We start from the raw sequence: 16,431 nt of genomic DNA, 5'->3' as shown, positions 1-16,431 counted from the left end.
CCTCCTACTCTTACAGTGGGACAGGGGAAAGGAAAATTTCTGCTTGGATTTTTAGAACAAGTAAACCTATGATATTCTTATTTCTCATTATCCTACTCTGATTAATCAACAATAAATTAAACTACTTCCCTATGTCGTCTTATTTGCTATTGACTGTAAGTAGTACAGGACCTCTCTGTCCTGATCTCCATCCATGAGTTTTTAGTCATATTTTTCTCTCCCATCTTGCTGAGAAGGGGAAATGATAAAGTGATTTGCCGAGCACCTGACAGCCAGCAAAGATCAACCTACCACATTCATGAAAAGCAGTCAAACACTATTAGTCAAAAGCTACCATGCACAGAATAAAACCAAATAAATGTCACCTAAACAAGACAGAGTAGCCCATCTATATTTCTTTTGACCAGAGCATATTCTTCAATATCCTTCCAGCAATATTCACCAGTGAGTCTGTTCCTCTATTCTCTCAGCAATGAAATGTCAAGCCTTCCTTTCCTATATAAAATCAGTCTTCTCATTATCTTAAATTAAAACATAAGATGACCTGGGTTTTTTTAAGAAAAAGTGGCGCTTAAAAGCACAAGTTCGTGTGCAGAAAAAAATTGCAGAATGAACATCCAGCAAATTCCTGAGCCTGAGTAAATTCACCTTAAAGCCTGCACTAAAAAGAAGTCCTTTTGACTTAAAAAAGCTGAGCATCTACTGATGTATTTTAGCAAACATATCCTGGAAATCAGCAAGAACCTTCCAGTTTAATTAGAGTAAATATTAACTGGATTAAAAAATACTGCAAATTATCAAGATGGAAATAAATTCTTACATTTTTATTGAAATAATATGAGATATTAGATTATATTATCCTCTGAACACTGTGCGCTGGTACCTAAGATACAAGGAGAGGCTTGAAATACAGCCAACAGTCTGAGAGCAATGGTCTTATTCTCAGATAAACCAAGAAAGCATAGCAAATTTGGAGCTAAAGACTGATAACTTTCTATATGCATGTGGAAGATATTCTAGTCTGCTAACAATTAACAGTATTAATTAAAGCATGAAACTGTGACATTCTCTACAGGTAAAATCCAATATTTACTGCACATTACTGTCTTCTGTTGAAGTTGCTGTGGGTTTTTTTCCAAAGATACTAGTATGGACCCTACAGCAGGTACTCAGTATCTCATAGGAGAGCATTTTATTTCTAAAAGGCATACTTGTTTACTGCAGCAACAAACACTTCAGCTCCATGTTCTTCTCAAAGAAATTGGCACTACAAGATCCTCAGGGTGATCTTGATGTCTACTTTGAACCAGATGTGAGCACAGCTATAGTTAATGCCTATCTCTCCTCAGCTGTAGGTTAATACCTACCCCCCTTCACCCAACTTTTCCAAATTCAGTAGTCAGTTTAAGCCTTAGCACAATAAGCAAGGCTCTCCCTCATGAAACAGCCCATCCTGTTTTTACTTCAAGAGACGAAAGTCAGATAACTGAGTGTTATTTTCTCAGTTCCTGCTAATATGGATGCTGCCAAAGCCAGAATTCAAACACTATCTTTTAAGAAAATAAACCCCACTTCTGCAAATACTTTTCTGCACTTGCCATATCAAAACTGCCTGCCCCAGATTAAGTCTCTCTATGATACAGTGGCAGTATTAAGAATTATTATCATTCTGCATCTGTCTGATTGTGGAAATAATTTACCTATTCCTGTGGCTGAAGCAGAAATTTACAGGACTACCCTGTGGTCTTTGGAAGGAAATATATGTTTGTAGAGAGGATGATGAGGTGACTGATGTGAACAAACGCATTTATGCTTCTCATATATCAACCATCCTATGACACTTTGGAACAAAGAAGTAGCTTCGAATACAATCAATACATCATTCTTAAATTGCTGTCCTGAAGAGAAATAAAAGGAAAACGCTTTAAACTTTCCCACTACCCTTTCTTGTACCATGCATATCCCATGAAACAGCCTGCTGAAACTGGCTCCACACAGCTACTCGCAATTGCCTTCTTCCATTGCAGTCAACTGCCAGTTATGAAGCTGTACCTTCTCAAAGATTTTTGGATTGAGAAGTCACAAGATTCTCCAGTTCTTGCCTTATTTGTATTTCCTTCACAGCTGTATACACACTCCAGGAGCATATGCTTCTCTTCTCTGGGTGACTCAGACACACAAGAAGTAAACTCCTACCTGTTATTGCCCATAGGAGCAGGCAGAGAACACCAGGTCCGAATGCCATACTGCACCACGAAGGCAGTGACAACCACTTTTTCATTTGTGTCGAAATTCTAGGTCTTAACATCGGTTTCCTCTTATACTGTTTGGTTCCCTCCTGTGTCCATCAAGCACTGCAACAGACAGCCCAGGAAAAAATAGGTCAGATGTGAGCATTAATTAGAATGTCACAGTAACAGACAATAGACAGTTGACATGCAGGCTTTATCATTACTTCCTGACTTCTTGATGGATGACACAGTAGATCAGGCAAGCTGAAGATACAGAATGAATTACCTACTACCTACAGCGTGCCCGTAGCAAATGTGGATAGAGCCTTCCCAAATCTTCGTTCGTGAAGCCTAGCCATGACCTACCTGGAAATCTCTTTCTCTTTTCAGAAGATGTAGAAACTTCCCAGAAAGATTTGCGTGTTTGGGCTACTCTACCTCAAAACCCACACAAATTCTGTTTGCAGTTATCTATCCAGTCCCTGGTTTTCCTCTGACTTGAAACAGAGACTAGCATGTACCCTTAAATGAGGAATCACAGACAGTATTGTTTGTGCTAAAATCCATGCAGTGTTAAGGTAGCTCTTGAGGCAACCCTCAAGCTGTTCTCCCCCAGCTACCAAGGTAGGTAAATGAAAACAGACACTTCTCCAGAATTTCTAGGGAGACATTCCTTGCCATGACACTAAATTCTACAAACAAGGCAGACTAAGCAACAAATAGATGTAAGGAATGAATAGCTCAAAGCAACATTATTCATGCAAGAAAAAAAGTTAGTTTAGCCAAACTCACCACTTCTCCCCCCCCCACCGCCCCAAGGATCCTAGATGGATGCTTGACCAAAAAATATTTCTGTAAATGAAAACACAGGTAGTGATTTTTTCAGTGAACAGCCCTTCTTAAGGCAGAGTATCTTAGTCAACTCCCTTTGATGTTCATTATGTGACTTTCATCTTTCAACTGCCTGTATCTACATATGATGGAAATGCTGCTAACTGGATGCTCTTGGAAGGTTCCTTACCACACATAATTTTATATGATGAAAGATCATCTTGTTCTTTTTCCCTTGCAAAAGAAGTAAGTTACTTAGATGTGCTAAGGCTGACTGAACTAGACTAGAAACCCTAGCAGTTCAGCATTTGGACTTTTGCTCTTTGAGAAGGGACCTTTTCTAGATGGCATGTCTGTAAAGCACATGAGCATCTGGACCTTGGTCAGTCACAGAAGGTCAGTCACCTTCTGTGATTGACCGCAGCTTTTCCAAAGCAAGCCCTGTATTTATCTCAATACAAAGGGGACCAGAGGTTGGCAGTGTTTTAGAATGATAGGTGTTGTTCTATCAACAGCTGAGTGGATCCACTGATGTGTAAATGTTTCTCCCACTTATTCATTAAAGAGTGTGAATGTCTCCCAGAGCTAGCCAGACCAGCATGCACACAGCGAATAGGTGGCTCAACCCAATACAGAGCATAAAAACTGAACAACTAGCAAAAGAATTTTGAAGAGAGTAATGGGCTTGAGCTAGCTTCAACCCACATGTTCCTTCCCACTGTTGCAATGGTGAGCTTAATATAGAGACTAGTAATGGGAATCACATTAGTATTATGATAGAACTGTATACTGCCATTGCTGTGTTTTGCCAAGCATAAAGTACATTTGCATTGTGATTTCCATATGCTTTGTGTTGCTCCACAAAATCAGAAATCCTGTGTCACAACAAGTATCTCCAAATCAGTAAATCTGATATTAAACATTTCACCCTCTACACACGGAATATCTAAAAGGAACTGGTCAGAGCATACTGGACTCTGACAGCTTTTTCTCAAGCTTGTGGTACAAACACTAACTCTGCTCAAGTCAAGCAAAATGAGTACAGAACATCACTAAAACCATGAAAAAAAAAATTAGATTTAAAAATAAATCCCAAGTACAAAAAGATAAGGCTTTGGGCAAGCTCCCTGCAAAACCAGGAGAGACTATTACTAACTTTTCAAAAGCCTAACTTTTCTTGATTTAAAATATAACTCGATTTCTGGGACCTTTGTTCTATCGAACATCATCAAAAGTCCCCTTCCCAAGGCAGATGCCTTACTGCAGAGTATGTTGGTCTCCCAGTTTATTCCTATGCTGCACAATGAGAAAAATTATTTCTGATCACAAAAAATAACTGTCACCAAAAGAAAAAAAAAAAGAAACACATAACACTATACTGTTCCTTGTATGATAGTATTTTAATATATGCAATTAGATGTTCCCTCAGGAAGCAGTTCCTGATAGAATACACATAGCTGTGCTTCTCTGTAGCGATTTGAACTAATTTAGTAAGGTTTCACCTTAGAGAGAGCAAAAGGCTGTCTGGACACTTCCAGGTACTACTTCTATGATACAAAATCTTCAGCAGTGGGGACATATTTTGCTCTCTCATATTCCCCAATTGTTATTCTGTCCTTCCACCAACTATAAAGTTATCTGTTTCTGTAACAGAAAAAAAAAGACCACAAGTTTTTTCTTTTTTTTAAGCTAAGACATTCTAAATATCCCATTCTGAATGTGACCATTGAAATGGCTGAGCCCTTGGCAGTGTCCAGGAATAGTATCATCGGCAACTGAATAGAAATGAGCATTTATGCACAGGAGGGGAAGAGTCAGTCCTGAAGGCCCCACAACATGGGACCTCACCTTTTGACTTCACTGTAAAGGTGATACAAATGAAATTGTTTAATTTCGCACTGAAATGCACGATGGACAATCAATCTACAGAATGGCTGAGGTTGGAAGGGACTTCGTCTACCTTGTCACCTTGTCTACCCCCAGCTCAAATGGGGCAACCTGGAGCTGGCTCCCAAAAGACCATGTCCAGACAGAGCCAGTATCTCCAAGAATTGCCTTCTTTGCAGCAAGGGCACAGTGCTGGCTTATGGTCAACCTGGTGTCCATCAGGACCCCTAGGTCCCTTTCTACAAATGTATTTTACAGCTGGGATGTCCCCATGGAGTTGTTCTTCCTCATGTGCACTTCCACTTGCTAAACTTTATGAGGTTCCTGTCAGCCCATTTTTCCAGCCTGTCCATGTCCCTCTGGATGGCACCGTGACCATCTGGCCTATCAGGCACTCCTCCAAGTTTTGTGTCATCAGCAAACTTGCTGAGGATATACTCTGGACTACCATCCAGATAAGTAATGAAGATGTTAAACAGGACTGGACCCAGTACTGCCCCTTGGGTTACATCTCCAGTTACTGGCCTCCAACTGGGCTTTGTGCCACTGACCACCTCACTCTGAGTGGAGCCATTCAGCCAGTTTTCAATCCACCTCATGCTCTACTTATCCAGCCCCTAGTTAATAGATTCTCTACAAGAATATTACGGGAGACAAAGCCTTACTGAGGTCAAGACAGGCAATATCCACTGTTTTCCCCTTATCTACCAAGTCAGACTTCTACAATGACATCACTAAGAGGTTGGTCAAGCATGATTTTGCCTTGATGAATCTATCCCAGCTCTCGGTTATGCAGGCAGCGATCTCCAGCTGAAAAGAGATGATTTCTTAAGCCTTTCCAGCTGAAGCCACCAGCTTACACTTGCCCATGTACATTTATTCTAACACATTACTCAAAGTTATTGCTTCTATTTAGTGTTTTATTTCAGAACATTCAAACTAAACTAGAGAGATGTACAGAGTGGACGATTTTTATAAACTCCACCTTTCAACAGTTTTTGAAATGTTCCTGTTGCTTTTGAGAGAGAGAACAGAGGAGCAGAGATAAGCTATGTTCCTAATAAGTATTTCCAACTTATTACCACAAACCCCAAATACCTCATATATGAAGGGTAGAAAAATTATTATTACAGTAAGATCAGAATTTCACATACAGATTTTTTCCTGTTTCTATGGAAATCTGTCTAGACTTGGAAAAGTTGCTAGCCACCAAAACCTGTGATTTGCAGAAGAGCTTATCACTGCAGCTTAAGGTTTCTGAGATATTGTGCATTTGCTTCAACCTTCACTCATTCCCAGAAGCGGCCAAATGGATCAGATGCCTAAGAGAGACTTTTAGTCCTTTAGCCTAAGGAAAAATGCATCAGGCTCAGTATCAGAACATCACGAGGTCAGAATTAGCCCAGATCAGAGGAAGAAAAATAATTTGTTTATTTATAGGCCTTTTTCCTCTGCAAGGGCAACTTAACTATCTCACTAAGATGAGACTAATAGCAGCTTCTATTTCCTAGTGAACAGTTGACTGAGGAGTCCACATGATTACTTCTAGCAACACTAAGAAAAACGTTGAGAGGTTGTGCAAGTGATCCAGATTTTTTCAGCATTACTTGTCCAGAGTTCAGAAACACAAGTTCTTGTAGCAGATGGTTGTGGGTTTAGTTTCTTTTTTTTTAATTTAATTTACATTAAGAAAATACAACTTGCCAAAGCTACAAAATGCCAGATTTTGGACCGCATGTAGAATCTCCACTGAATCCTTATGGGACACACGATATGAGGATACAGTGAATGCAAAGAAGCAGCACTGTGTCCTCCCGCGCTTCTTTGTGGCTCCACATCTATTGATGTTTAATTTCCACATAATAAAAGAGTTTGCATTCACTGCAACGCTAGCTTGTGTTTCCTGATATTAGGATCAAGCTCAGACACAAAGTACACAAAGTCACAATTCAGTGCACAGCTTCTGACCCACAGATGAGAACAAAGCTACCAGACACCGCATGCCTTCTTGAACTGTTAAAACAATAAACACTGCTGCAGTGTATGCATCCAATGCTGCCCTTATCATCCTCATGACACTGTTCTGTTCCCCACAACTGCAAGTTTCATCACACAAACACAAAAGACATTAAATTTTAAAGAAGGTAGCAAGCCATGAGATTCCAGCAGTTAAAAATAACTCAGGCCGCAAGATTAATTTGCTAGCTGAATCTCTATCCTTCACTGATATCACAAAGCCTGTTATTTTTATAACACAAGCAGCCAGCATTGCTGGTAATTACTTTGGCATTTCTTGGCTCTTAGGAGTTCAAGTCTGACTTGAACTCTTAGCTAGAAGAGGGATGGCAGCCTTGAGAAGCAGGTATGGTAAAAATAGACACATATTATCCATATGCTGCCTTACTCTGAAAGCTATGTTCTTCTGGTCCAGCTGGCAGGCTTTGGTAGTGCTCTAGCCAAGAGAATAAGAGGGAATTCTGAACTGATCCCTCTATACAAACATTTCAACTTCACCATCTTTTAAACATATGCAGTTCCTGATCAGGACCACAACATCTTCTCGTAGATAACACAATGAAGAACAACAGCTTTCCAAGAAAAAGGAACTGCCAATATTTTCCCCCTCTTCTCCACCCTAAATCTCACTCTACATGTTGCTTCATCTTAGCTTTAATGCAGAATGAAGTAACTTTCTCCCTTAGAGACAGAAAGGAGTCAGCCAAGCAGAACTATATTGCCACTTCCTACACCTAATTAGGCCAGGGCTATAACCATAAGAATTTGTATGGACTGAATTACCTGTGTCTGGGAATACATTTGAATCCTACAGCTCTGAAACGGCAAATAGAGCATAAGGCAGTATGCTGGTGCCCTACAAAAGGTGTAGCAGAATGCCTGCACTCTTACAAAATCAGAGACAAGAACAAGTGGTGTCATGAAGGCAGTCAGAGAGCAATGCCAGGCAGCAGAAACCTCGAGGAGAGCGAGTGCCCTGAACGCTGGGCCCAGCCACACTGTCACTGGGGGTAAAGGCAGGCAGGGGCTTCTTGCCTTCTTGTCCTTCTGGTCATTAGCACAGCCAGGTAACACGCCAAAATAAATACGGAAACAGTATCTGAAACTCAACCCAGAGGTAAAACAAGCCCCACATATTTGAACTGACAGTATCTCTTATATAAAGCAGGCTGGCTGAGTAAATGAACACATGGTAATGTTCACTTAATGAAAGTGTCTCTATACATATATATATATGTATACACACATGCATATATGCCAACATTTCTATTAAACATAATACAAGACAATCCTTTGGGAAATCCACCTCTCATGAAGAATTTAAATTTCATCAGTTATTTCATCAGTTATTGTACCTGCACTAACACCCAAGACAGTTACTCAAGAGCTGAGCATTAACATTGTATAAATACTGCAGAAGAAAGAAAAATAAAACTTCAGGCCATTTTTCCCTAATAATACAGAGAATAATTCAGGACGTGTGCAGACACTAGGAGTTCTAACAACAACACATACTGTATGAACACACATCATCAAAACAGCCACAGGTTAGGCATCTAAATAAAGGAGATAATTTTCAAGCCCTTCAGCAGATGCGGAAGATATTGCAGAGTCATCAATGCTTGTGACCTGTGCAAAGTCACCTTCCTCTCACACTATTTTCTAACAATAGGTACCCATACTTGAAAAAAAAACACCATGACTACTGATGGAAAGTTATTGCAGCCTCAGGATACAGCAATAATTGCAAATGTCTCTCTGCTTTATTCAGAAGGGCTTCACAGGGAGCCCTTGGTGAAGGCGTACATTAGGCTGGCATTACATCCCAACTCTACATCAATTTCCTTGGTTAAGTCCAGGGCACGAACAACAAGTTAACCATGATAAAAAACCAAACTGAATAGCTGAAAATACCCTGCCATGTTAAGCTGGATAGGCTACCTGCTCCACTAACTCCACTGGTATTCACAGCTCTGTAAACTGCTAAGTGACACCAACTGGACAAATAAAGACAGAGTTGCAGTGCTTCACAGAAAGAGCAATTTTATTCTACAAGATTTAAGTAGCTTTTATTACAATTGCTGTGGAAAGAGCAAACAGTAGTGGAAATCCTAAAGGTGAGAGAGTTAGTAGGGGTATATGGTGTCAAGAGCTATTTACAAGGAAGGACAGAATATTTTAAACCCACCAATGAATGGTGGAACTACTCTGCTGAGAAATAAAAATACTATTATCAGACTCCGGATTTACATCGTATTATGGCATACAGTATTAAGTGTAAAAGGTCAGAATATTTCAGGATTGTTATTACTTAATTTGCAATACAAACATTTGTATAACCCTGAGGTCAGCCAGCCCAGCAAGAAGGGGGAACTAACCAAAAGCTAACTCTCAGGAAAAGTCAGTAGCACAGAATGAGATTGTCAGATACTTGAGAGCCCCGCACTCCCCACTAATCAAAATATGTCCCTTCAGAAGGCAGTGAAACTACTGAACAATTTCTCCAAACCATCATACTTTCGTCCCCATGTTTTCTATTTTCACAAGGACATAGCAGAGAGAACTGATAAGTGAGGCAATATTGAATATGTACTCCGTAATGAAAATTAAGTGAGACCTGGAAAGGAAGAGATTGAAGGAACAAGATGGTATCTTGACCCTTCCACAGCACAGAGGAAAGACAAAGCATCCTTACATCATCCTCTGGATTTTTATTTAGCCTGTCCTAAGCCTCCTATGAAGGGTATTTCAGAATTTCTCTATCTAGCTACTTCCACTATATAATTAAGTTTTTTTTCAACAGGAACACAGATCACAGAAGAAAATGCATAAAAGGTGGTTGAAATTTTTGTCAGCTTGCAGAACTCAAAGTTTCTACTGCCCAACAGCTGACTGAAGGCCTGTGACAAAGTCTTGTGGTCTCAGTCGACTGCCTAGTTCAAGTGCCATTTGACAGAATGCTATTACACACAGCACGCTGCACCTCACTGTGAGCTCCAACTAGATACCGAGGCATCCTTATGCAGCAGAGGTACAATTTGCAGGTGTAGGTTGATGCTTCTGGAGAAGCTTGAGTAAATTATAAGGAGAGCTGGAAGAAAGATAATCACATAGTTTAATCTGGATCATATAAGCGCACAGAACAGAAAAATGTATTTATTTTGCACTTGTTCAAGGTCAAAAATGACTACACTGAAACTACACAAAAAAACCCACTTGACCGTAATGCTGGGCTGAAACTAACGGCATTTTTTTCCACTTAGAATATAAGTCCTCAAATTAAAAGGAAGTATTAATTGATTCAAACCATCATTTTGAACTGCAGTTCTTGTGATTCTGACAATTTTTCCTTAAGTGCCATTCCCTGAACTACAGTAATTATTGAAAAAGTATCAATTTTCAGTAGAAAAAAATAAATCTCTCTCTACTGCAGGGAAAGCCACACCATTTAAAACCACAAGATCCACAGTTTTTCATAGATTGGTCAAGACTTCAAATACTGACAAACTCTTGACCCCGTTTAAGTCACTGTTAGGATTTAAAAGATTTCATCTAGGATAACTGAACTGTTGCAATTGTTAATACTGCTATTTAATATCTAACGCTTAAAAAAAAATAAATTAAAATTGACTCTTCTTGAGTGATCTCTACCTAAGCATCAAAGCTAATATTTGCAGACTGGAGATCCAAGTTTGCAAACATACTATGTAGGAACCCTGGACAGTGATCTCAGAAGCGCCGAACACAGAAATGATCACAGTTCAAAGGAAATTGCAGGCACTTGCTACCGAAATGGAGGGGCCAGCTGTCACATAAAACATGAGGCTGTCTTGAAAAAAACAAGTTTATAACTTCAGCCAAAGCAATACCATCTACAGAAAGGGTTGCAAAAGCTTTTATGTTATTGTCCAGTGCAATTTGAATTCTTGCACTTAATTAACTACTAGATTTTACTTTGACGTTATAGCAGTAATAGTACTCATGATGCAAACATTGTGGAGGAAGACAATTAAAAACTACTACATTAAAATTTAAGTTTTACTGTAGAAGTTCTCTGAACTCCCCTTACATGAAATGCAAAGTTCACTCATGTAGAAGAAGCAATAGTCTGACACTTGAATTCAAATGGACGTTCTAGGATTTTAGATAATATTTTTGTATTACACTATGGTGTTATAAAACCGGACTTAGAAGTACATCTAATTTATGATAGCTTTCAAGGGCTGTTCACAGATTGACTGGCAGAGACTGGATCAAGCAATGTAAGTACTAATGTCAACAAAGCTAATTGACCATTTCTGAGATTAGAGTATTGAATACCCAGTGACTGCCTGAGATACAATCACACACACTGCAGGAAAAAGAGCTTGCATAAGGGGCGTGGGTACAACAGCAGATAGCCAGAAAAGCCCAAATCTTCCAAGTGAAGTACATAAACACTATCTCCATTTGTGTCTTGGTATTTTATCACCTTCCGGAAAAGATTTTTAATGCAGTTGGATGCTGTACATCCATTTCTAGATCTAAATCTTGTGTGTTGACGTAAGAGTAGAAAAATTAGCACATTTTCTTAGCTAAGAAAGTGGGGGATGAAGGGGTAAGTCCTTTCACCCACATGACCATGTCAACTTTTATGTTCATTGTTAGCCTGCTCTCCCATAGAGAAAAAGCTTACTTGAGAGATTTTCCTTTTTTTTTTTTTCCACTTACCTACTCTTTAAGCCATTCACTGACTGATTTCAACCAGAGAAGAACAGATTACCAGCAGGTAATTGAGTTCTCATGACTTCTGTAAAATAAGCCAAGCCAGAGAAGACAAAACTGCATTTTGAATGTCTACAGGCCCACCCTCAAAAAATGTGCCATCCAGTTTCCGTAATTGAAAATGGTAGCCCATGTGTCATGCCATCAGTGCAATCTGTGGAAAGAGGGGACTATGTGGCAAAAATGTAGAGGTACATGGAAAGACAATGGAAAAATCCTCATTTGACCTCAAGATATAAATTCATAGAAATCTTCCTTATCTGCTGTTCAGAAACCTACCTGCTTGTTATAAACAGCTAAAGTACAAGTGTGTAAACACACTCCCCTAAAATGTAAACTTCTGGAGCCCAATCTCAGATAACTGAGCACATTTTATTTCTCTAAAACCCATCTATATTTAACCAGGGGAACTCCTTGCAACATGCAGAACAGTTAACAAACTGTATAGAGGACAGATTTATCAAAGAAAATGCAGTAGGACAGGAAACAACCTCTAAACTGCCCCTTCACCAAGGCTAACTAGCTGAAAACTGGCATTAGATTAACCACGTTCATATTATCTCCAACCGGACTGACTCAATTCCAATCTGCTCAGTATAAAGTCACATCATCCTGAAAAATACTCAAAGATCATACTGTGGCACCATTCAGGAAGAGATTAGGTGCTGAAATGGAAAAGTAACTATATCTGCTATTAAATTAGACTATAAATTTGTTCAGAAAGACACTCTGTGACAGAAATTGAAAGCTAACTGCCTGACAGTAGGAAGGATTTCTCCCCATGGGTACAATATCCATTACAATGGTTCTCTGCTTTCTCTACAGTGTTGAAATTGGAGACTGCTGGATATACAACACTTGATCACAACTCCACCTTTAATCACCAATTTCCCTTGAAGGATATACATTTAGTACCCCTATCAAAACTAGCATGCATAACCCTTTCCCACATGCTTTCTTAAAGGAAAGATTTTTAAGCAAAGTCCATACAACTGGTATGTCCAGAAGCCCATAGCAAACCTTCTTTAACATCACAGAAGGTAGAGCTGGAAAGAGTCTGAAGGGCTCCACCTGAAACAGATCCTGTGTCTGTGCACATGGGGACCAGAAGGAATCAACTGTTTTTAAAGCAATTCTGATGGAGACTTCACAAACAGGTTCAGAAACCTGTCCATGGTAACTCCTTCCTCTCCACACTATTGAAATTGGCAGCCCGCTCAGAGAGCATCCAAACCAACACGCTGAGAGATCATCTGTACACAAAGCTGAATTAAACTATGGCATCTCCCGGTCACCAAAACTTCTTCACTTCATGCAGCTCATTAGAATTGACAGAATTGCAACTAGTTGATATGGAACTAATGAAGATGAAACAGATTCACATTTGAATGTGTTTTCTGTGGAACTTGAAGTTTTCAGAAGTGTTACAGAAGTGCTCCTCCAGCCCTCCATCACAGTACTCCGCAGAGGAAATGGTGGGGAAAAGACTAAACTGGGCAAGAAACCACAGACCACGACCATAACTCTATTATCTTAAATAAGGTATAAACCAGGTTATACTGCATTCTCCACTGCCTTGTGCTTAAGGGAAAAGCATCAGCCTACAAAGCTTGTACATGTACACTCTAACCTTACTTGCACCACTCAGACACACAGTTTGATGTACAACATTTTGAGCAGCTTACCTCCCATCATCTAAGCCACCAAAATGAGTATGGACAGTATCACTTATTAACTCTGTATTATGCCAGGTTTTTAAAGATTTAAATTTAACTCAGTGCAATGCCTAATTGGGAAACATCAACCAACACCGTCAATCTTGCCACACAAGGAATGGATAATTAAACAAAACAAATATCTATTAGAGTTGTGTGGTTGAGAACCAGTCTTCTACTACAAGATATTGCAAAGGCAAAGACAGACACAGAACCTACCCCAAAGAGTTTAATATATCAACTCCACTAACTTGTCATGCAGCCAGTGTGAGGAACATGAGAGTGTTCCTACAGTATAAACAGATAGGGAGGAACAGAGGGCAAAAGAGTTTGGGCTTCATATTGTTCCCTCAGCTGTCTGACTACTCATAGGCTTTCTGCAATAGGCTCCTGAAGCAGGTCAGGAGGATGGAACTGTCTCCTGGTTTTGTATAGCAACATCGATGCAGGTAACACCCAAAACTGCAGCGACATATAAAAATCACACTTAGTACTTTCTTCTGCTTAAGCTCTGCTCTACTGCTCAGAATGCAACCTGACAAAGCACTTCGCATACTACACGTAAGCACCATGCTCAGCAGACACATCTGGGCTGTAACAAACACACACTTTGACAGAAAATGGAGAGCAGCTTAGCAAGAGTAATATTCTTACATTCCTTGAAGATATGTATAGAGAGAGAGAGATAGATAGATATATACATGGAGAACAACATGAACCTATGATTTCTGAGCTCAGATCAGACACAGCTAAATGCACACGCATTAGGAACCATCCTATCGAAACTGATCCTTCATACTAAAACACTTATTTTTCTATATATACATAAATAAATATATCTGCAAATTAAAAACCAAAACACACACACACATTCCCCCAATGCAGCCGACTGTTGTATCTCCCCACGCTCCCGGCCTAACAGGTCGCACAGGATACACATTTTGCCACATGCAGACGGTGGAGTGAAGGAGGCAGGGAGGGAGAGCTCCCTGGAAGACCGGATGGCTCATCGCTACCGCTGTCCCGTAGCATTCCAGCCCGGCGCTCACAGCAGGGCTCTCTTTCCCCCGGAGCCCAGTCTGCGCCTCGCCGGGAGCGGCTGCCCAAGCGCCTAGCTCGGGGAGCACCGGCTCCGTTTTCCGCCCCCTCCGCCCAGGCCGCGGCAGCGATCCTACCTGGAGGCGAAGGAGGGCAGGAGCCGGCACGGCCCCGCCGCCCCCTTCCTCCCGCGGGCGCTCGGCGCCGGCAGCTGGGAGCGGGGCCGGGCAGGGCGGCGAAGTGCCGCCCGCCTCCTCCCGCTGCTGACTCAGGAGCAGGCGCCGTCCCTCCACACCGCTCCCGGGGGACGGCCGCCGCGTTCCGCGCAGGATCACTGCCCACAGACACCCCCCGAGCACGCACCGCCCGCCGCCGCTGCCCCGGCTCCGAGTCCCCGCCCCGGGAGGGAGCCACACCTGTGGGCAGCAGCAGCAGCACCCCTGCGAATGGCAGAGGAGGGGTGGGAGGCGGCTCCCCTGCCACCGAAGGGTTGGTCCAGCTCTATCCCAAGAGGGACTGGGGGGGTGTTTTCCTGCCGGCAGTAAGGTGAGGAGGTGCCGCGCCTCCATCTTGAGGAGGGGGCGCGGGGGAGAGCGAGAGGCGCAGCCCCCTCGGCGGCCGCGGCACGGGTGTCCCGATCCACCCGCGACCCGGCTGCTGTGGGGCCGTGTTCCCGTCCACAGTGCTACACCGAGAGGTTTTAGTCTCCACAGACGCGACCTCGGTGCTGCTGCTGGAGATGAGCAAGTAGGACGTCTCCCAGGTCTGAAGACTTTAAGCACAGGGTCTGAAGGTGTTGAGCCAACAAGGTGTAGTGGGAAGGCAGCCGAGCCCTCTGCACCACTGCACTCTGTGTACCGTGGTGTCGCGGTTGGTCTGCCAAGGGGCCTCGAAAGTGGGATCCCACAGCGTCTGTATTGTCGTGCTTCGCGCAGGTCCCCGTACCTTTGCCACCTGCACGGCTTTTGGCTGCTCTGTTTCCACGTGCAATGTTTTGGTGACGCTGTCACTCCTGGTAGGGATTTTCCACAGTGACTGGCTGCACGGGGACTGGCTGCAGGAGGCTAGTAGCTGTCTGATATGAGTTGTGCTGGGGCAAGCCCCTAGTCCACGCATCCTCATTCTACCGTCCTTCTGCTCCTTACCTTTCCAGATTTCTGAAAAACATTGGGCCTGGGATCCAGTGCTGCTCATCTGGCAAAGTCCTCCATCCTAATGACAAATATCTCAGTTTGAAGCCTCTATAAGAGCACCCATAGCTTATTCAGCGCAGCTTTTTAATAAAATAGTCAGCATTTCTATGTCTTTGATTTTGTTCTATCCCAGTTCTTGCCTCATTCACATTTTCTGCTGAGAGCCATGTTGCGATCAGAACATGCAGAAATGGTTTGTTGGTTGTTTCTTTGATTTTTACAGCTCCACTCCAAAATAATAGACTAATTTACATTTGGAAAGAGGCATTTTTCTACTTAACACCAAAGTCCACGTGCCATTGAGAAATGGACTTTGTCCATCTCAGCAACGTTTTAGAACAAGCAATTTCATTTCTAAGTGAAATAAGATGCAAAGAGCAGTGAATTTCAAACTTTACATGCAAAGGTTTCATGCTGATTTGCACCAGCCTGTCAAGGTCCCATATCCTCTGTTCAACCTGTTAGCGATGGTACCATGGTACCGTATTTCCAGTTCTGTTTAGTCTTTAATGAATTGCCAGTGCTTAACTCGGGGTAAATAGTATTTTGCAGGTAGTACCGGGTGATGAAAACAAATTGTTCTAAAGACGTAAAAATGTTATCTCTTGGGCATACAACAGCTTTTATCGCCTCATCTGATTCCCACTTTACTATCTGTTTTTAACAATGGTCTATATGACATTTCCTGAGCCTACTTAAATCTTCCTCAGGGTAGGGAGCTCATAACTCAGGTTTTTGCCCTATAAAGCAAGGAAT

General features: G+C 41.7%; 2 protein-coding genes across 8 annotated transcripts in view; one reads left to right on the top strand and one right to left on the bottom strand.

Annotated features, from left to right (window-relative positions):
• The window catches only part of KIAA0319 (KIAA0319 ortholog), a 58,252-nt gene extending 43,339 nt beyond the window's left edge, over nt 1–14,913 (bottom strand). For 4 of the 7 annotated variants that reach the window (XM_027734140.2, XM_027734137.2, XM_027734142.2 and 1 more), the window contains exons 1-2: nt 14,620–14,796; nt 2,197–2,354 (exon numbers count right to left, since the gene is read on the bottom strand). In XM_027734140.2, coding sequence (XP_027589941.2) covers nt 2,197–2,308 — 112 coding nt within the window. In that variant the 5' untranslated portion in view covers nt 2,309–2,354; nt 14,620–14,796. Of the gene's footprint in view, nt 1–2,196; nt 2,355–9,973; nt 10,057–14,619; nt 14,798–14,898 lie in introns of those variants that run through there. The other 3 variants (XM_027734138.2, XR_003543197.2, XM_027734139.2) reach the window with 3 other exon arrangements.
• Nucleotides 11,555–15,654, top strand: LOC120324420. Its single transcript, XM_039387043.1, has 3 exons — nt 11,555–11,562; nt 14,755–15,497; nt 15,636–15,654. The coding sequence occupies exons 1-3, from the start codon at nt 11,555–11,557 to the stop codon at nt 15,641–15,643; spliced, it is 759 nt and encodes a 252-aa protein (XP_039242977.1). The 3' UTR covers nt 15,644–15,654.
• Nucleotides 15,655–16,431: the final 777 nt, after the last annotated feature.

The sequence above is a fragment of the Pipra filicauda genome, unplaced genomic scaffold, assembly GCF_003945595.2.
Source record: "Pipra filicauda isolate LSUMZ 115617 unplaced genomic scaffold, ASM394559v2 scaffold526_size363937_pilon, whole genome shotgun sequence".
Lineage (NCBI taxonomy): Eukaryota > Metazoa > Chordata > Aves > Passeriformes > Pipridae > Pipra > Pipra filicauda.
Note: the sequence above shows the minus strand (reverse complement) of the source record. Positions and strands in the feature narration are given on the sequence as shown.